General features: G+C 44.5%; 1 protein-coding gene across 1 annotated transcript in view; it reads right to left on the bottom strand.

Moving 5' to 3' along the window:
* The window catches only part of pde11al (phosphodiesterase 11a, like), a 310,662-nt gene that overhangs the window by 129,215 nt on the left and 159,635 nt on the right, over positions 1-21,812 (bottom strand). Inside the window, exon 6 of the mRNA XM_041183991.1 lies at positions 18,235-18,355. Within this exon, the coding sequence (XP_041039925.1) occupies positions 18,235-18,355 (121 nt within the window). The remainder of the gene's footprint in view (positions 1-18,234; positions 18,356-21,812) is intronic.

Genomic DNA, 21,812 nt, shown 5'->3' with positions numbered 1-21,812 from the left:
GTTATTGATTTGGAAAAAAAAAGTAGGGGAGCACATCCTGGTGCAAATCTCAAATCAAAACTATAGGCTCAAATCTATAGGCTTTAGGATTTGTATTAAAAGCATAAAGGGGGAAGCTGGATGACATGCTTTGATACAAAGGGTTATCAGGATATGGAACACTTTACAGTTGGCTACTGAAACAGGGCCAATTATGGCAGTTGTCAGAGAATTAGATAAACGTGAAGCAAAATATTTAAAAAGAACAGGGAAATGGGATTCGAGTGGACAGCTCTGATTTGCAGTTGGCAGTAACAAAGGTGCAATGGGCCAAGATGAGCTCATTTTGTGCCAATACTTGGGCAGTAACAATTAACTGAGGTGCACTGAATGGCACAGAAGTGAATTAATGGCACATTTTTCAAAGAGCTTGTACACCTGAATATATTCATAGAAATAGATATGAATATTACATTGCTTAAAAGTTGAAGGCAGAAATTAATGATCTAATGACAAATTAATTTAATTAACGTCAAATTAAAGATTAGACCCAATGTAAAGGTTAAAGCCATTTATCCAAGGAAGAGAACTAATCACAATTTAATGCATACCATCAAGGTCATTTTTGCTTTAATACTTCAGATCATTGTTATTAATTTATGAAGCCAGTCAGATTTACTGACAGAATGGCTCGGATTTTTTTCTAATCATAACAACTCTATTACAGGGTAAATCTGACAGCAACTTCTGGGGTCTGCACATGTGCAGCTGAACTAAGAAATCCAGAAGTTGCTGTCAGAAATACCCTGCTGTTGCACAGGATGTGCTGCTGCAGTCTTTGCCAATTGATTTGTCACAGAAATGACTGCAATGGCTTGTGTTTAAAATACTTACCCATTAGTTCTGCATTAAAAATCGTTGAAAAGAATGGGGCTGTTTTGTTCAAGTTAAATGAGATTTTAATGATAAGTGATAATGACTGATGAACAACCTTTGGTCCCAAAAAAATAATTCAACATGCATGGAGTCCCATTTATGAGAAGAAAACTAATGTTGGAGAGTTTAAAAAATATATAACATTTTTGTGTGCTTCCTATCCAAGGTCCAGATTTTCGTCCCTGAGTCTGGTTTGCAAAGTCCGGTGATTTCCTGGCTCGGCGAACACTCAGGCACCCGAAGGGGAAGGAGGAGCAGCAGTGCCAGGGTCATCCACTCAGGAATCTCTGAGGCTTTCCTCTCCCTCCGAGTCCCCTTTGCCTGTAACCCCTCAACCCTGTCCTCTGTCACCACAGAATCAGCAGCTGGCCCACAGGAGGACAGGCAAAGCACGCCAAGGCTCTCAAGGCCTCAGCTCTCCAAAGGACCCAAGCCAAAGTCATCAGGGGCAAGTGGCTCACTGTGTCCATGAGAATTCACCCAGCCTGCCAATGCACGTGTTCCTCCAGGGTCCAGTTTCTGTTGGAGTCCAGCGTCCTCTGCTCCTCGGATGACCGTGATGTAAGCAAGGCCCTAACAGTAAGTCCCAACTTCTGCATGACACACTTGTCAAGATGTGTTCTGGGCTGGCATGTTTTCCTGCCAATGTGGGTGGTAAATTTGACGTCGAGGAATGATTCTGGCAAGCTGGGCTTATAACTAGATGCGGATGTTCCCAACGTGCGGCTACGGGGAACGCGGCCCGCCATTAATGGGCAGAGCGCACAATTCCAACTAGTGATTTTTGGCCTTCCTGCCGTATTGTCTGCTCATGCCTACCATGACGCCCAATGCCAACAGGGCCAGAAAATTCCGGCCTATGCCTTTTATCTCCCTCCCTTAATCCCATCTGTCTTTCCCAATCTTTATTTTACATTCCATAAATGTTTTAAATCTAATTTATACTCTCTGCCTGAAACTTACTGGTTTGAGTTCTATGTGTCTCAGTGAGGATACTACAATCCGAATGGTTGAAGAGCCTGGCTGTTTCTTGCCCTGCTCACAGATGCCACAGGTCCCCTATAGAAGGTTCTATATTGAAACTGACAAGAGATTCACGAGGAATTTCCACTGACAAGTTCACAAACACCATATAGGCAGCTGCCAGTGAGGTGAATGACAAATGCTGTTCTTTTGCCACTAAGAGCAAAATTCAGGCTATTGTGCTCTGCAGCTCTTTAAGGTTTTAATTGCTCATGAAGTCAACCATGATGTCTTTGCACATATCCCAAACAGAGAGTGTGGTTGCAGGTAACTGTGGAAACTCTTACCCAATATTTCAATGTGTTGGAAATGCATCAAGATCTCCTTGATTCTCTTCCCATGCCTAGAGATGCATGAGGCAGACAACGCACACGCTTCAGGGAAATTGTGGCAATAGTGGTAATGTCACTGGACTAGTAATCTAAAGGCCCAGGCTAATGCTCTGAGGACATAGGTTCGAATCCCACCACAGCAGCTAGTGGAATTTAAATTTGATGAATAAATCTGGAATATAAAGCTATTTTCAGTAATGGTAACAATGACACGCTCATCAAAAACCCATTTGGTTCACTACTGCCCTTTAGGGAAAGAAATCTGCTGTCCTTACCTGGTCTGGACAACATGTGACTTCTGACCCACAGCAATGTGGCTGACTCTTAACTTCCCTCTGAAAGGTCTAGCAATCCACTTAGCTCAAGGGCAATTAGGGATAGCCAACCAAATGCTAGTCTTGCCAGTGAAGCACACATCCCATGAAGAAGAATAAATACATATCTATTTCCACAGCTGCTCCTTCCTGAAACAGGTCTTGTAAGAGGCCATGGCTGGGGTTTTCTGGCCCCACTATGGTGGAACCTGCTGTGGAGTATGTGACTGGTCAGCCAAAAGTCCATTGACTTTTGGCAGTACTGGATGACCCTGACAGCGGGCAAGGCTGGAAAATCTCACCCTATAGCTTGATGGGCTCCAGTTCACATCAAGCATGACTAATCGGGAGACTTTCCCACTCTAACCACCTACCATTGGCATATTAGAAGGATTTACAGACTGATAACCAACCTGTTTGACAATATTCTGAATGCACCTTCCTTGCCATCATGTCCTGGAGCAGGACTTCGAACCCAGAGCTTCTGGTAAGGAGCCAGGGATGCTACCCACTGCGCCACAAGACCTCCTGAATCATGAAATTAATCACTGGGTGCAATTAATTTCTACAGGCAAGCCTCAAAAAAGTTGATGGGAAATTACAGTTCAATATACAGAAGAATTTAGGAAAACTCACTCTTGCTGTTCAGGAAAACATCAGAACACAGGAATAGGAGGAGGCCATTTAATACCTTGAGCCTGTTCCATCCATCATTCAATGAGATCATGGCCAATATGTAGCCCGGTGAAAGAGTTGGAGATTAAAATGAAGCAGAAAAGAGGTGTCTATGACAGATGTCAGGTGGATAATATAATTGAGAACCAGACTGAGTTGGTAAGAGGAGGAGTAGGGCTGATTAGGGACCAAAAAGGGGAGTTATGCATGAAGGGACATGACTGAGATATGAAGTTTATACTTTGCATCTGCGTTTCCAAGGAAAAATATGCTGCCCAGGTCATGGTGAAAGATGAGATAGTTCAGGCACTTGAAGGGTTTAAAATTGATATTGAGAGAGTATTGGATAGGCTGTCTGTACTTAATGTTGATTAGATAACAGGACCAGATAAGATGCATCCAATTATACTGAAAGAAGTGAGAGTAGAAATTGCGGAAGCACTGGCAATAATTTTCCAGTCTTCTTTAGACTTAGGGGTGGTGCCAGAGGACTGGAGAATTGCAAATGTCTAAAAAATGTTCAAAAAAGGGTGTAACATAACCTGGATATTACAGGTCAGTCATTTTAACTCCAGTGGTGGGAAAACTTTTAAAAACGATAATTCAGGGCAAATTTAATAGTCACTTGAGCAAATACAGGTTAATTAAGGAAAGTCAGCATGGATTTGTTAAGGGCAAATCATGTTTAACTAGTCTGCTGGAGTTTTTTGATGAGGTAATGGAAATGGTTGTTGAGGGTAATGCTGTTGATGTGTACATGCACTTCCAAAAGGCATTTGACAAAGTGTCACACAACAGTCTTGTTAGCAAAGTTAGAGCTCATGGAAGAAAGGGATAGTAGCAACATTGATACAAAATTAGCTGAGGGACAGGAAACAGGGTGGTGAATGGTTGTTTTTTGAACTGAAGGAAGGTTTGTAGTGGATCCTCAGTGATGGGTGTTAGGGGTACTGTTCTTTCTGATATATATTAATGACTTAGCCCTTGGTGTACGGGCACAATTTCAAAATTTGCAGATTTGATACAAAACTTGGAAGCATTGTGAGCTGTGAAGTTGGTGACATGGGTGGTCAAGTGTCAGATGAAATTTAACGCAGCTAAGTGTGATGAGTGAAATGATTCATTTTGGTAGGAAGAACGCAGATAGCCAATATAAAACAAAGAGTAAATTCTAAAAGGGGTGCAGTGCCAGGGGGACCTGGGTATGTATGTGCGTAAATCATTGAAGATGGCAGGACAGGTTGAGAGAGTAGTTATAAAGTATACAATATCTTGAGCTTTATCAATAGGGACATATGGCAGAATTCTTCCCCTGTTGGGGGGGAAGTTCAAGAGCGGGCGCGTGCAGGCACGCCACTGATCAGCGCCCCCAAACAGGGACATGCCGCCATTTTACGTGGGCAGGCCAATTAAGGCCTGCCCAGCATGATGTTCACCAGGAAGCACTATGCACTCCCTGTGCAGGCGGGAGTTGGGGGGGGGGGTGGTGGGTGGATTCCCTAAGCCGAGAATGTGCTCTTTCACGCATTCACGCGAAGAAGTGTATTCATCCCCCTGAGGCTAAGTGCTGCCTCAGGGAGATCGGTGCCAAATTCAAAAATGTTAAATACAGAAAAATAAAATTTCCCTGACATGTCCCCTCGTGACACTATCACATGAGTTGGGACATGTCCATCACTTTTAATTAAACTTTTATTAAATCTTTTAAAAAACTACATGAAACCTCATCCCGCCCATGGATGAAGTATTCAACTTGTTCTGAAGCCGGCCAGGGCTCCCAGCCTGTGCGCCAACCTTAAGGTTGGACGAGCATGTCCTTTAACGAGTTCAATTACTTTTTAAATGGCCTCAATTGGTAATTTTGACAGGTCGGCGGGCGCACAGCTAATTCAGCTGCGCCTCCGCCGACCTGAAAATTGAAATGAGGCGGGGTGACGTCAGGAGTTCAGCCCAAATTCATCCCACGTCATTTTACATGTTGGCAAGCGGGCCCCGCCCCCTGCTTGTCGACCTCAATATCCTGCCCATAGAGTACAAAAGCAAGGATGTTATGTTAAACTTGTATAAAATTGGTTTAATCACAAATGGAGTATTGTGTTCAGTTCTAGACATCAAACTTTGGAAGGATATGAAGACTTTAGCGAGGGTGCATAAAAGATTTGCGAGAACGATTCTAGCTATGAGAAACTTCAGTTATGTAGAAAGATTGGAGAAGTTGGGGCTGTTCTCCTTGGAGAAGATAAAATTGAGAAGCGGTTTGATAGAGGTATTCAATATTATGAGCCACCTGGACAGAGTGGATAGGGAGAAACTATTCTCATTGTTGGAAAGATTGAGGACTAGAGGACACAGATTAAGGTAATTAGCAAAGGAAGCAATGAGAACAGGAGGAAAATATTTTCACGCAGCAAGTGGTTAGGATCTGGAATGCACTAGCCTGAGTGTGTGGTGGAGATAGGGTCAATTAGGCTTTCAAAAGGGAACAGATTATCATCTGAAAAGGAAAGATTTTCAGGGCCATGGGGAAAAGACAGAGGAGTGGCACTAGGTGAATTGCTCCTTCAAAGCGCCAGTATAGACAGGATGGGCTGAATGGCCTTTTTCTGTGTTATCACTATTCTATCTATGATTTATACTGCTCACATTGCTGCCATCTTTGTGCCATTCGAAACTTAGAAATGTGGCCTCTTATCCCATCAATTAAGTCATTAACAAATACGGAGAATTATTGAGGCCCCAGATGATTTCTGGACACCACAAGTCACATCCTGCTAATGAGAGTATCTGCCCATTGTCCCTACTCTCTGCCTTCTACTGTACAGCCAATATCCTAACCGGGTCAATAACTTGTCTTCAATTCCATAAGCTTCAACTTTAGCTAAAATTTAGTCTCTTATAAGGTACTTTTTAACCCTCTGAAAGCCCATATAAATAACATTCATAGACAGTCCCTATGAATTGTCTTAGCCGCCTCTTCAAAAACCCCAATCAGGTTCATCAAGCATGACCTGCTCTTCAGAAACCCATGTTCATTTTTTTCCTAATCAGCTGAAGAACGCCTTCATATCCTTCCCAAGTTTAACATAACTTCCTTGTTTTTGCACTCTATGTCTCTATTGATAAAGCCCAGGATGTCATATGCTTTATAACCGCTCTCTCATCCTATCCTGCCACCTTCAATGATTTATGCACATATACACCTAGGTCCCTCTGCTCCTGTATCCCCTTTAGAATTTACCCTTTATTTTATATGATCTGCCTGCACTCTTCCTACCAAAATCAATCACTTCACACTTAACTGCATTTAATTTCATCTGCCACTTGTCCACCCATTCCATCAACCTGTCTATGCCCTTTTAAAGTCCTACACTATCCTCACAGTTCACAAGGTTCAGTCATTCTATTCTTAGTAGCAAACTCTGGTAATTTCTCAGCAACAGATGTTAGACTAACTAGTTTATAACTCCTTGCTTTTCCTCTCTCAACTTTCTTAAATAGCGGAGTGAGACATGACAGATTTCCAATGTAAAGGTGTACAGCTCCTGAATTCAAGAGAACTTTGGGAATTATACTTAGTGCAACTGCTGTGCGCTTACCTACTCCTTTAAAATTCTCAGATGGAAACCATTTGGCCCTGGGGATTTGTCCCTCTTAGGGTCATTATTTTCTTTGGGCTGGATTTTATGGGGCACCATAATCCCAGCCCCCTAGGGAGCTGCCCCCTAGCAATTTAATGCTGGGATATTTTAACGTAAGACTTCCACCCCTATCTAGGAGGAAGTCCCAACTGAGAGACCTGCTGACCAATCAGATGGCCGGCAGCTCTGTAATCCCAGCAGTGCCAGGCGGGATCAGTGGCCATTAATTGCTAGGACGACAAGCAATCCCGATGAGGAGGAGCCTGCACTGAAAGGTAAGTCCGGCTATTGTTGGAGCCAGGCTGGCAGACCTCAGCAAGCAGTCTTGGGTGCATAGTACGGCAGGCTGGGATGAGGGTAAAAGCAGAAGTATGACCTTGGGGGAATTGCCTTTGATAGGCCAAGGGGGTTCCCAAAGGAGGACTCCGACCTTGCCCGATAGCAGCCTGGGCAGCCCAAGCTGCTGAGCTTACCTCTTGTTCTGGGTCTCCCCTGTTGCAAGTAAATAGCCAGTAGTGTTGGGTTGAGGCCCTCAAATGGCCATTACTGGGTCACTTAAGAGCCTTAATAGTCCCAAAGATGGTTGGGCCACCCAATGGATCTTAAGACACCTCGCCTCAGCCTTCAAACCACAGTAGGTTGCCGGGAGTGGCGGGGGGGGGGGGGGGGGGGGTGGTGATGATCATCAAATCAAGCCCATCATTACTGTTATTTTGTTTGTGTTAATTTTGGTGAGTCCCTCTCCCTGATTCAATATTAGTTTCTTGGGAATTCCAGTATGCTGAACTCTTCTATTGTAAATACTTTCGATTTCCAGAATCACAGATACACCTTGGACCTCGGCTTTACAATGGTGTTTCAAAGCCTTGAAAGCCAACCAGAGTAGCCCAAATTTGGATCCAAAGCATGAGAATTGTTACCCCAAAACCTTAATTCAACTATGCACCGTGTCATTTTGCTAGTCCTAATTCCCAATTATGCAAACCATGCCAGAATAGGTATCATTAGCAAAGTGCTATGTAGACAATTAAAAAAAAATTCTGTATGAAGACCATTCCCAATCAGAAGTATGTCATGTTTATCAGCGAAATCTGCTGTGCGCTCGCCAACCTGTCAATGGCCAATTGAGGCCAATGACAGGGTTAATTAAGTAATTAAAGGGCCTGCCAGTCCAATCTTAGGGTTGGCGGGTAGGCCAGAAGCCCCGGTGGGAACTAGAAAACACATGAAACCTCATTCACTCCCAAATATTACGCTAACAGTTCTTAGCAATGCTAGTAAACATGCAGTATAACATGGAGTCATCCTCTGATTGGCTGCAATAAGGCCGAGTAGTGAAGACGCCCCCTACAACTAATGATACAGTCCAATTGTGGTGCAGTGTAATTATGACAACTCTGCCTGTGTAATTAACATAATTTACAGTGACTATTCTATAATTCTGCAGTTGCAATATTACCTTGAATAGCTTGCTTTGTGTTAATTGTTACATTTTCTCTTGAGACCCACGAAGAAAACACATTGTCTATCAACACACAGATCAATTAGAGGCAGTAACCTTGCAGAGTGTAGCACAACATTCCTTAAACAGCCTGCCAATCTGTAGTGTTCAATGAAAGGATTTAAAAAGGAGCCACTGCCCAGTGATTGCAGGCAAGAGAATTAATCCAGGTTTTCTCTTGCATTACCATGATGGTTCGCACCTAACAAGCAGGCACTCCGATTACAAAAACAGAATTACCTGGAAAAATTCAGCAGGTCTGGCAGCATCGGCGGAGAAGAAAAGAGTTGACGTTTCGAGTCCTCATGACCCTTCGACAGAACTAGGTGAATCCAAGGAAGGGGTGAAATATAAGCTGGTTTAAGTTGAGGGTGGGGGGGGAGAAGTGGAGGGGGGTGGTGTGGTTGTAGGGACAAACAAGCAGTGATAGAAGCAGATCATCAAAAGATGTCACAGACAACAGAACAAAAGAACACATAGGTGTTGAAGTTGGTGATATTATCTAAACGAATGTGTTAATTAAGAATGGATGGTAGGGCACTCAAGGTATAGCTCTAGTGGGGGTGGGGGCAGCATAAAAGATTTAAAAATATTTAAAAATGATGGAAATTGGTGGGAAAAAGAAAAATCTATATAATTTATTGGAAAAAAACAAAAGGAAGGGGGAAGAAACAGAAAGGGGGTGGGGATGGAGGAGGTCAAGACCTAAAGTTGTTGAATTCAATATTCATTCTGGAAGGCTGTAAAGTGCCTAGTCGGAAGATGAGGTGTTGTTGCTCCAGTTTGCGTTGGGCTTCACTGGAACAATGCAGCAAGCCAAGGACAGACATGTGGGCAAGAGAGCAGGGTGGAGTGTTGAAATGGCAAGCGACAGGGAGGTCTGGGTCATTCTTGCGGACAGACCGCAGGTGTTCTGCAAAGCGGTTGCCCAGTTTACGTTTGGTCTCTCCAATGTCGAGGAGACCGCATTGGGAGCAACGAATGCAGTAGACTAAGTTGGGGGAAATGCAAGTGAAATGTTGCTTCACTTGAAAGGAGTGTTTGGGCCCTTGGACGGTGAGGAGAGAGGAAGTGAAGGGGAGGTGTTACATCTTTTGCGTGGGCATGGGGTGGTGCCATAGGTGGGGGTTGAGGAGTAGGGGGTGATGGAGGAGTGGACCAGGGTGTCCCAGAGGGAACGATCCCTATGGAATGCCGACAGTGGGGGTGAAGGGAAGATGTGTTTGGTAGTGGCATCATGCTGGAGTTGGCAGAAATGGCGGAGGATGATCCTTTGAATGCAGAGGCTGGTGGGGTGATAAGTGAGGACAAGGGGGACCCTATCATGTTTCTGGGAGGGAGGAGAAGGCGTGAGGGCGGATGCACGGGAGATGGGCTGGACACGGTTGAGGGCCCTGTCAACGACCGTGGGTGGAAAACCTCGGTTAAGGAAGAAGGAGGACATGTCAGAGGAACTGTTTTTGAAGGTAGCATCATCGGAACAGATGCGACGGAGGCGCAGGAACTGAGAGAATGGGATGGAATCCTTACAGGAAGCGGGGTGTGAGGAGCTGTAGTCAAGGTAGCTGTGGGAGTGGGTAGGCTTGTAATGGATATTGGTGGACAGTCTATCACCAGAGATTGAGACAGCGAGGTCAAGGAAGGGAAGGGAAGTGTCAGAGATGGACCACATGAAAATGATGGAGGGGTGAGATTGGAAGCAAAATTAATAAATTTTTCCAAGTCCCGACGAGAGCACGAAGCAGCACCGAAGTAATCTTCAATGTACCGGAGAAAGAGTTATGGAAGGGGGCCGGAGTAGGACTGGAACAAGGAATGTTCCACATACCCCATAAAGAGACAGGCATAGCTGGGGCCCATGCGGGTACCCATAGTCACACCTTTTAGTTGGAGGAAGTGAGAGGAGTTGAAGGAGAAATTGTTCAGTGTGAGAACAAGTTCAGCCAGACGGTGGATGGGGATTGTTTTGGCCTCTGTTCGAGGAAGAAGCTAAGGGTCCTCAGACCATCCTGGGGGGGGATGGAGGTGTAGAGGGATTGGACGTCCATGGTGAAGAGGAGGCGGTTGGGGCCAGGGAACTGGAAATTGTTGATGTGACGTAAGGTGTCAGAGGAATCACGGATGTAGGTGGGAAGGGACTGGACAAGGGGAGAGAGAAGGGAGTCAAAGATAACGAGAAATGAGTTCTGTGGGGCAGGAGCAAGCTGACACGATCGGTCTACCGGGACAGTTCTGTTTGTGAGTTTTGGGTAGGAGGTAGAAGCGGGCTGTCCAAGGTTGGGCGACTATCAGGTTGGAAGCTGTGGGAGGAAGATCCCCAGAGGAGATGAGGTCAGTGACAGTCTTGGAAACAATGGCTTGATGTTCAGTGGTGGGGTCATGGTCCAGGGAGAGGTCGGAGGAAGTGTCTGTGAGTTGACGCTCAGCCTCCGCGAGGTAGAGATCAGTGCGCCAGACAACAACAGCACCACCCTTGTCAGCGGGTTTGATGACGATGTCAGGGTTGGACCTGAGAGAATGGAGTGCAGTAAGTTCAGCGAGAGAGAGACTGGAATGGGTGAGAGGAGCAGAGAAATTGAGACGACTAATGTCGCGCCGACAGTTCTCAATGAAAAGATCAAGAGAAGTTAAGAATCCAGAGGGAGGGGCCCAGGTGGAGGGAGAATATTGGAGGTGGGTGAAAGGATCCGTTGAACGGGGAGAGGACTCCTGCCCAAAGAAGTGAGCCTGGAGACGAAGACGGCGGAAGAAGAGTTCAGCATCGTGCCGAGCCCGAAATTCATTAAGGTGAGGGCGTAGGGGTATGAAACTAAGTCCTTTGCTGAGCACTGAACGTTCAGCATCGGAGAGGGCAAGGTTAGGGGGTATAGTGAATATACAGCTGGGGCTGGGATTGGATGATGGGGTGGGGACGGAGGGACAGGCAGGGGTGGAGGGTCCTAGATGGGTGTTGGTGTCGATGAGTTGTTGGAGCTTGCGCTCCTTAGCACTTGAGAGAAAAAGAAAAAGTATCTTGTTGAGGCGTCGGATGAGACGAAGAATAAAATGAAACTGGGGGCACGCGCAGCTTTGAAAAAGGGTACGGCGGTGCTGCTGGAGGGAGAGGTCGAGTGTGTTCATATGGCGGCCCCTTTCTGTTTCTTACCCCTTCCTTTGGCTTTTTTTCCAATTATATAGATTTTTCTTTTTCCCACCTATTTCCATTATTTTTAAATATTTGTAAATCTTTTATGCTCCCCCCACCTCCACTAGAGCTATACCTTGAGTGCACTACCATCCATTCTTAATTAGCACATTCGTTTAGGTAATATCACCAACTTCAACACCTATGTGTTCTTTTGTTCTGTTGTCTGTGACATCTTTTGATGATCTGCTTCTATCACTGCTTGTTTGTCCCTACAACCACATCACCCCCCTCCACTTCTCCCCACCCCCCCCACCCCACACAACCCCCTCCCCCCCCACCTTAAACCAGCTTATATTTCACCCCTTCCTTGGATTCACCTAGTTCTGTTGAAGGGTCATGAGGATTCGAAAAGTCAACTCTTTTCTTCTCCGTCGATGCTGCCAGACCTGCTGAGTTTTTTCAGGTAATTCTGTTTTTGTTTTAGATTTCCAGCATCCACAGTTTTTTGTTTTTATTTTTAGGCACTCCAATTAACCTGATGCACTTCTAACAAATAATTTTAACCAGTGTCAGTTATACTCAATCTATTTAGTGGCACTGACAGACAAAATTTAATTAGTGATAAAACACACTGGTCTGTGCACACATCCATGCAGGCCATCTCCTGCATTCTTTGGTTTAAAAATATGCCACCTCCAAAAAATGGGGTTTCAGTCTATCCCTTACTTCTTAAATACTGTTGTACTATAGTTCTAACTTTTAATACAGCAGATACAGTCACTATGTTAAATGATTAAAGTTGTGACCAAGCTTTTAATAGATATACAAATTATATTTTGTATTCTGAGATTTGGGGTTGGATTTTATGGCCACAAATAGGGCCGGCTCCTCCACCCCCTACCCACTCGCTGCACGAATGTAAAATCTGGCATGATGACATGGAGTCTACAATATGACGTCATGACGCTAGTCTTAGATATTATGCAAGGAGTGTGGGTACATGAACCAGAAGCATGCCTGCCATTTTTAAATCACTAATTAACAAGATATTGAGCTTGTTAAGGAGTCAATGGGAAAAAGTTTGTAAAGGCAGGTATGATGAGGTGCCACAAGGGCGGAAGAAAAGGCCTGCCACTGAGAACTGTGGCTGCATGTAGCAGAGGATTCAGCTGGTGAAGGTGCCGGCAAATGACTGGGCAGAATTTTACATTGCCCTGGCAGTGGGTTTGTAGACAGGGGGTAGTTGTGAAATTCATCAAATGGCCAGCTCCGATCTCTCCACAATTTTATGCTGGGATGAGTCGAGGACCAGACTCCCCCACACCCACCCCTCCACCCGCCTCCCCACTCCCCGCTGCCCTTGCTGCAATTGAGGCCCTTAAGTAGCCAATTAATGACCACTTAAAATTTCTCCTTTCCTGACACCACTTTAAATCTGATGCTAAATCACAGGGATTTTCAGGCATCCACCAGCAGTGAAATCAGCATGCAACAAAAGCAGCCAATCAAATTGAAGTATTCTCATAGGCAGCAAACCAGGAAGTTAAAAATCACTTTATCCTTCACTTTTATTTCAAATGTTCAGGTTATGATCAAATTTAGATAAATATTAAAGTAACAACTTGAACAGACATTGCAAAGAAATTATGAGCAGAATTTTTCTCTCATTGGACGGGCCCGCAACCGACCCGAATGAGAGAAAAATAGCGCACAATGATGTCAGATGAGCATCCTGACGTCATCACGCACTCGCACGATATTTCGGTCAGCGGGTGCATGCAGGAGTCGGCAGTGTACCTGCCGACAATTAACAGGCTTATTCAGGCCATTAAAGTAATTAAATGCAATTTTTCGCTGCCTTTATGGTTGGCGGGCAGGCAGCCTTTGAATTTTTTATGAAATCTAATCCAAGGGCAGGATGAGGTTTCCAACAGGAATTAGAAATATAAATGTTTAAATCTCATTTATAACATGTCCCTGCTCATGTGACAGAGACACATAAGGGGTCATGCTTTTGGACATTTTAAAATTCTTTATTTATGTCTTTAAAATTCTTCATCTCCCTGAGGCAGCTCTGTGCCTTCAGGGAGCTTTCAGTGAGTGTACCCGCGCATGCACAAACTTCCACACTTGTCCTCCTCCCCCCCCACACCCCGGCTGCATTCAGCGCTGCAGCCAGCATGAAATCATGGTCGGGCCCTGATCACGGGCGGAGGTTGGTTTCACGACTGCTCCCGGGTCCACCTGCCTGACGAGGTAAAAATCCTGCCCCATATATTTGTAAATGCCAAATAATTTCTTTTTGATAAAAAAAACGATTTTTTAAAATCAAAATGGAGTTATTTGGAGTTCCAGAAGTATATAATTAACTTGTCAGAGCCAGTGAGGGCATTTAACAGTATATATGAAGTTAGTACACCACGAAAAATAGAGTTTTACCCCATTCAACAAGGTAGAATGTTTTCAACATGACCAACAGCGTAAAAGTGGAAGTTTTCATGAATTCACTGATTGCCCAGAGATTGCAGTCTCTGGAGGAGTATTGAATCACTGGCAGCAACTTTTGGATTTTTGCATTATTCTGCACAAGTGCAAACTCTTAAAGTTGCTGTCAGTTTCAGTGGACTATGACAGAAAATGCTGTCAGTTTCACCCTCATTTCCACGGCAAAATCCACGCCATTATATCCCATTTCTGTTTGTTCTCATTGCATTCAAAACGTAAGACAAAAGTACCATATTGGCCAGGCATGCTCTTTCTACAACATATCAATGGTTATTTATTATCATTTACAAAATATTAATACTTGTTCTGTGGCCCTCTTGATTAGAATTAATCATCTATGAAAAGTTTTTGCAAATTCAATAACACTGCCTAATATGGTTTATTAAAATTTGTTTTTGAACTAATACATTTTGCACTTACTTATTAACTTGAAAGATGATAGTGCCAGCAAATGAAACACACAATCATTTTATGTACCACATTGCAGCGACGCAAGGTTATGCCAAATCTAGCATTGTTTCAGTGCAGTGTAATTTGTTCCTTTGTTCCTTAATAATAATGCTGAACCATCACCTCAGAGAGGCAATCCATACTCCATCAAACTGATTTTTTTTCCCATTTTTCGCAGCGATAATCTCAGAGAAAGTTTCTCAGATTTTTCCAAACAATCAGCATGTGTCAGTGATTTGCACCTACCAGAAACATGTCAGATTGGCTTAGTTGGTAACAGCCTTCCCGCAGGGTTAAAACTTTTGAGTTTAAAATTCAAATCAGGTAATGAGGTTTTGATGTAAGGTGTGATGCAGTTCAGTACAGAGATAGTGTTTCAATGTCGAAGATAGAGACCTTTGCATGCGACACTGAAACCAGGCCCCATCTGACTGTTCAGGAGGACGCTAAAGTTCTTGCAGCACTATTCAAAGAGCAGGCATTTCCAGCAGATCTGTGGTCTATACTTAGTTAACATTGGCAAAAACGTATTAATTGATCACTTATCACAGTGAGAATTTGTTTGTCATTTTGGTGTGTGGTGGGGTTAGTGGAGAATCCCACTGAAACTTGCTTCTGGAAAAAGCCAGCCCTCCTTACCCAAAAATTCAGACATCTTTTGCTTCAACATCATTCATTTGACAACAATTGGGCTAAAAAGCAATTATTTAGCTATCTTTTGATATCATTTAGCTATTATTTAACATTGCAAGTAACATAACTGAAATTATTGTCATCAATTGCCCTAAACCACAGCACTAAAACATTTGTGATTAGCAAAATCACTTACCTTAAGTATTCTGATACCAAAAGCTATCATAGGGGAGAATTTTCTCCCTGGCGGGAGGGCTAGACGGGAGCGGAGGCAGCTGGACGTGCAGCCGCCATTTTACGTGGGTGGGCCAATTAAGGTCCGCCCAGCATGACACGCACCCGGGAGTGCTGAGCGCTCCCGGTGCGAGCAGTGGGAGCAGGCTGAGTCGGGGCCTGCACTACTTCACGCATGCGCATGAAAGAGTGCAGGAATCACTCTGCGGCACAGAGCTGCCTCACGGAGATTAGTTTGATTTTTAAAAATGTTGATAAAGAGAAAAAAATGTTTTAGTGAGCTGGGACATATCATTGAACTTTAATAAAAATTTTCATTCAATTTATAAACATTTCATGAAACCTCATCCTGCCTGTGGATGAGGTTTCATGATAAATGCGAAGGCCGCCTGGGCTCTTCGCCCACCCGCCAACCTTAAGGGCAGTTTCGTTAACTATTTCAATTACTACTTAAATGGACTTAATAGGCCTTTGGCAGTTCGGCAGGCGCGCAGCTGACTCCAGTGTGTGGCTCACCGAACTGAAAATCTGAATGGCGCGTGGTGATGTCGGGACATATACCCAACGTCGCCGCGCGTCATTTTATGCATAGACAAGTGGGCCCTGCCCCCGCTCGCCGACCCAAAGATTCTGGCCATAGAGTTTGTTCCCCATATTTCTGAACTTCTACAGCTTCAAACGTCCTAAAACTGAGCTAACTTTAGAAAAAGCAAACGTTTTAAAATGCATTTTGATAAGCTCATTTTGTGCCTTTCTTCATTACCTATAACTAGTGCAGTAAACCCCTGCCCCCCACTTCCAGCCTACTCCCTCAGACCAGCTGGAGATCCTGGATTGCAGCAGTTTTCTCCTCCACCGCCACCAGCCACAGCAATTTTCTTCTGCCTCCATGAACCCCCCATCCTACCCCAGGATTGCAGCAGTTTTCCTCCCATCTTCCCCCGTTTACCCCTCTCCTCCTTCTTTGACACCTCCCCCACTCTTCCCCTCTCTCCTCTCCCCCACCCCCTCTCTCCCATCCCCTCTTTCTTCCCTCCTTCTTTCCCCCTTCTCTCCCTCACTTTCTTTCCTTCCCTCTTTTCCCCTCTCTCTCTGCAGCCCCCGCTCTCTCTTCTGCTCCTCCCACCTCTCTCTCCTGCTCCTCCCACCTCTCTCTCCTCTCACACCCCGCCCCTACACAGGAGACCTCAGGATGTAGGGCCGGCCGCAACTGAAAGCAACAGTGAGGTGATTCTCTACAAGTGAAAGCCTCCGAGGCAGGGGAATGGCGTAGGTGAAGACCTCCAAGACTGGTGGGACAGGGGAAGGCCTGCGAGGTTGAGAGGGTGGTGATGAAGACCCCCAAGACTGGGGTGGGGTGGGGGGTGAAGCAAACCCAAGGTTGGGGGGGGGTGCAGGGCAGGGTCAACTGGAGGTGGGTGGTCTGGCAACACTGGGGAGAATTTTCTCCCCATCGGGTGGGCACGGAGCAGATCGCCACCTGCGATCAGCTGTGCGCCGCCATTTTATGTAATTGGCCCACCCAGCGTGACGCGTGCCCATAGCACTCAGGGCTAACTGTGCGGGTGGGGTGAGGAGGAAGAGTCGGGGCCTGCGTTCTTTTGCGCATGCACACGAAAGAGTGCAGAAATCTCTCTGAGGCACAGAGCTGCCTCAGGGAAATTAGGTTCAGTTTTAAAGATGGAAAAAAATGTTTTAAAAAATTATTCAGACATGTCAGACACATGAGCTGGGACATGTTTATGAATTTTCATAAATTTATTTATTTAATTAATTAACCCTTCATGAAACCTCATCCCGCCCATGGATGAGATTTCATGAAAAATGCGAAGGCCGCCTGGGTTCTTCACCTGCCCGCCAACCTTAAGGTTGGACGGGCAGCCCTGACAATTACTTTAATTAAAACAGAAACAGAATTACCAGGAAAAACTCAGCAGGTCTGGCAGCATTGGCGGAGAAGACCACAGTTGACGTTTCGAGTCCTCATGAGCCCTGTTCTGTTGAAACTCAAAACTGTGCTCTTCTCCGCCGACCTGCTGAGTTTTTCCAGGTATTTCTGTTTCTGTTTTAGATTTCCAGCATCCACAGTTTTTTGCTTTTAATTACTTTAATTAGTTTATTAATGGCCTTAACAAGCCTTTGACAGTTCAGCGGGCCCAAAGCCGACTCCAGTGCACGCCCGCCAAGCAAAAGATCGGAATGACGCGCGGTGACATTGGGACGCACACCCAACGTCACCGCGCCCCCACATGCCAAACAGAAAATGCTGGCCACTGAGTGTGGGGGGGGTGGGTGCAGGAGGGAAGGGAGGCACCAGGGACACTGGGACTCACACTGATCATCCCACATGCTGCATGTTTTTTCCCAGGGTGGCAATTAATGAATGAATAAAATGAATTAAGAACTGAAAGTGATCTGGTGGTGCTCTCAAGCATGTACAGTGGAAAGATTTCTCAGACTAAATGAAAAACTGAATAATTTCAGATACTATTTAAATCATTAATTTCCTTGTATTTTTCAATGCATGTTGCCTTTGAGTGCATTTGTTGCCTTTGAGCGCATTTGATAGCTTCAAGCGCACTCGATGCCTTCAAGTACCATTTGCCTTTGATTGCATTTGATGTCAAAGATGACAAAATGCTACTGACCGTGTGAAAAACTCATTCCAAATTAGAACTTTTGATGTCCAACGATCGCAGATCATTTTGAGTGCATTTGAACGTAAAAATTATATCAACATTTTCGGGTACAGGAAGGAATGTGTCAAGGAAATAAAGACTTAATGAGATGGAAAGGAAGGAAAATTAGAATGCTAGATCTGTGAGTATGCGATTATTAAGCATTGTTTGAACAAACATATGTTTAACGTGCTTCTTAATGTCCTTACCTCAGTATCAAAGCGAGGATCCTGATAGGCATCACTGATATTCACTGGCAGGCCTGTTGATGCAACCAGCTCTGCAATGCTGTTGTTTATTAACCAATCAGAACAGGATAATTTCTCCATGCTGGCTTTGACAAGGATTAAATCAATATTGAAATTAGGATTTCAGATAGATTAAAATGCCTCTCGCTGGCAATCCTTACAGGTCTTGAAATTATCTACAACTTTAAATCCTAATTAGACAATAAAGATTTCAGTCTCTTAGAAAATCTGTAATTGAATGAATATACTGTAATTAGTGATCGATGTAAAATTCAGCATTCAATTTGTTGAAATAACTTGGCAACACACACTTTGAGATTCATTCAGAGTCTGAGTCTTTAAAATTTGTACTGACTTTGCAACCATGGTTAATTATTTGAACACAAACGTTCTTGAAAATTTTCCACTTCCAGCTTCCTATACCAGGAGCCAATGTATGGAAATGGTAACCTCCAGACTGTGATTTTTCAGCAACTAATATGGCACTAAAGCAGAAAATCGTCTCGTTTCAACACTCAAACATTAAAATGATGCAAATAATAACCAAATAAAAACATAACAGCTGGAAATCTGAAACAGAAAACACAAAAACACAGCTCTGGAAATACAAGAGCAGGTCAATCACCATTTGTGGAAGAAATGAACTGAACAAGGTTTGGAAAAAGGCCTTGCCTGAAATGTCAATCTGTCTTTACTCTTCATGAGCGCTGACTGGTCTGCTATGTATCTGACCCAAAAAAAGATAACATCTAGTTAAAAGCTTCATGCTTCTTTATTTCTTTCTTACTTGAAAAACTTTGACTTTTAATTTTATCCATATCTATTCCCAATTGAAGAAATGTCTGCTATTTTGAAGAAAGATTTGGGAATTTATTTATTCATTGCCATTATTGAGTGGGAAAGGTTACACCATACCAGATAAAAGAACATAAGCTAGAAGCTAGTTTTGTCACAAAGCCAATGGTCATTTGGCTGCCTCTCTAAATTTTCCGTCCGACCTGCGATGGGTCCCGACAGGATCTGTTACCCACTAATGTGGTTGCTAATACCACATTACTGTGCAGTGCTGATTATGTGCTATCTTGATGGTCTATTAAAAAAAGTTACAAGAAACTCAAAAGCAAGGAGACGCTGCACGTCATTCTAACGCAGTTAAGATTCAAATGTTAATTTTTCTTGAAACTGCGGGCAGGATATTTTAGTCGGTTTGTGCGGGCGGGCCCAACACACCGACACGTAAAATGATGTGTGATGATGTTGGGTCTGCGTCCCGACGTCTTCACGCTGTCTCGCGATGTTTCATTCGGCAGGCACACGCCAGAGTCGGCTACGCACCTGCCGATATTTCAGCAGCTTATTAAGGCCATTAAGGAAGTGATTAAGGTAATTGTTAACACTGCCTTAAGGTTTGCAGGCAGATGAAAAGGTCAAGCGGCCTTCACGTTTTTAGGAAACCTCATCCACGAGTGGGATGAGGTTTCCTAAAGCTTTTATTAACTTTATAAAAAAATGTTCCTACAAATAAAAACGTGCCCCATCTCTCACATGAGGGGACATGTTTAAATAAATTTTTAATCCATGTATTTAATATTTTCAGTAGCGATTCTATCTCTGAGGCAGCTCCATGCCTCAGGGAGATTGAAGCGCAGAAAGAGAGCTGGCCCCGGCTCTCTCTGCCCACACGGGTAGTGCTACCACTTGCATCTTATGTTGGGTGGTCCTTAATTGGCCCGCCCATGTTAAATGGTGGCGTCGAGCTGATTACGGGCGGCGATCGGCTCCGCGCCCGTTCCTACTGAGCCCGACCACCACCTGAAAAATTCAGACCTGCATAAGTTGCTGTCACAGTTAATTTGAACTACTCCTCAACCCCCTCCTATGGCACCACCCCATGCCCACGCAAAAGATGCAACAGCTGCGCCTTCACTTCCACTCTCCCCACCGTCCAAGGACCCAAACACTCCTTTCAAGTGAAGCAGCATTTCACTTGCATTTCCCCCAACTTAGTCTATTGCATTCGTTGCTCCCAATGTGGTCTCCTCTACATTGGAGAGACCAAACGTAAACTGGGCGACCGCTTTGCAGAACACCTGCGGTCTGTCCGCAAGAATGACCCAAACCTCCCTGTCGCTTGCCATTTTAACACTCCACCCTGCTCTCTTGCCCACATGTCTGTCCTTGGCTTGCTGCATTGTTCCAGTGAAGCCCAACGTAAACTGGAGGAACAACACCTCATCTTCCGACTAGGGACTTTACAGCCTTCCGGACTGAATATTGAATTCAACAACTTTAGGTCGTGAGCTCCCTCCCCCATCCCCACCCCCTTTCTGTTCCCCCTTCCTTTTTTTTCCAATAAATTATAAAGATTTTTCTTTTCCCACCTATTTCCATTATATAAAAAAAAACCCCACTAGAGCTATACCTTGAGTGCCCTACCATCCATTCTTAATTAGCACATTCGTTTAGATAATATCACCAACTTTTAACTTTAACACCTATGTGTTCTATTGTACTAATGTCGTTGACATCTTTTGATGATCTGCTTCTATCGCTGCTTGTTTGTCCCTACAACCACACACACCCGCTCCCCCCCCACCACCCCCCTCTCTCTCTATCTCTATCTCTCCGCCCCCCACACACACACCTTAAACCAGCTTATATTTCAACTCTTTCTTGGACTCGAACTCAAGTTCTGTCGAAGGGTCATGAGAACTCGAAACGTCAACTCTTTTCTTCTCCGCCGATGCTGCCAGACCTGCTGAGTTTTTCCAGGTAATTCTGTTTTTGTTTTGGATTTCCAGCATCCGCAGTTTTTTTGTTTTTATATTAATTTGAACATTTGTCTGAATGTCACAACAATTTTGTTTGTTCATTGATGGGATGTGGGCGTCGCTGTCTAGGCCAGCATTTATTGCCCATCCCTAATTGCCCTTGCAACGGTGGTGGTGAGCTGCCTTCTTGAACTGCTACAGCCCAAATGGTGTGGCGTTAGGGAAGGAGTTCCAGGATTTTGACCCAGTGACAGTGAAGGAATGGCAACATATTTCCAAATCAGGATGGTGAGTGGCTTGGAGAGGAACATCTAAGTGGTGGTGTTCCCATGTGTCTGCTGGCCTTGTCCTTCCAGATGGTGGCAGTCATGGGTTTGGAAGGTGCTGTCTAAGCAGTCTTGGTGAGTTCCTGCAGTGCATCTTGTAGATGGTACATACTGCTGGTACACACAACGAGAGCAGCTTAATTCGGTTCTGTTCTATCGTCTGAATTAGAGCCACACACAACCCTGAACGATATTTGTATCTCAGTAACAAACATGTCAGCCCTGAATTTCTGTAATATTGTACTGGCCCTTGTCTTATCCTCAGCCAGAAATCGTTGGAACACCTGGACCACCTTCGGCCACTTTCAGATGTTTAACACCTTTGCTCTGGAAGTTCCATCCATCTTCTGCCAAAGACTCGCAGTTTTTCCTTCTGATCGTGTTTACAATTTTCTACAAATAGTGCTTACAGGAAATCATACTGCTCCTCCGAGTTTAACAC

Source organism: Carcharodon carcharias, chromosome 3 (assembly GCF_017639515.1).
Source record: "Carcharodon carcharias isolate sCarCar2 chromosome 3, sCarCar2.pri, whole genome shotgun sequence".
Lineage (NCBI taxonomy): Eukaryota > Metazoa > Chordata > Chondrichthyes > Lamniformes > Lamnidae > Carcharodon > Carcharodon carcharias.
Note: the sequence above shows the minus strand (reverse complement) of the source record. Positions and strands in the feature narration are given on the sequence as shown.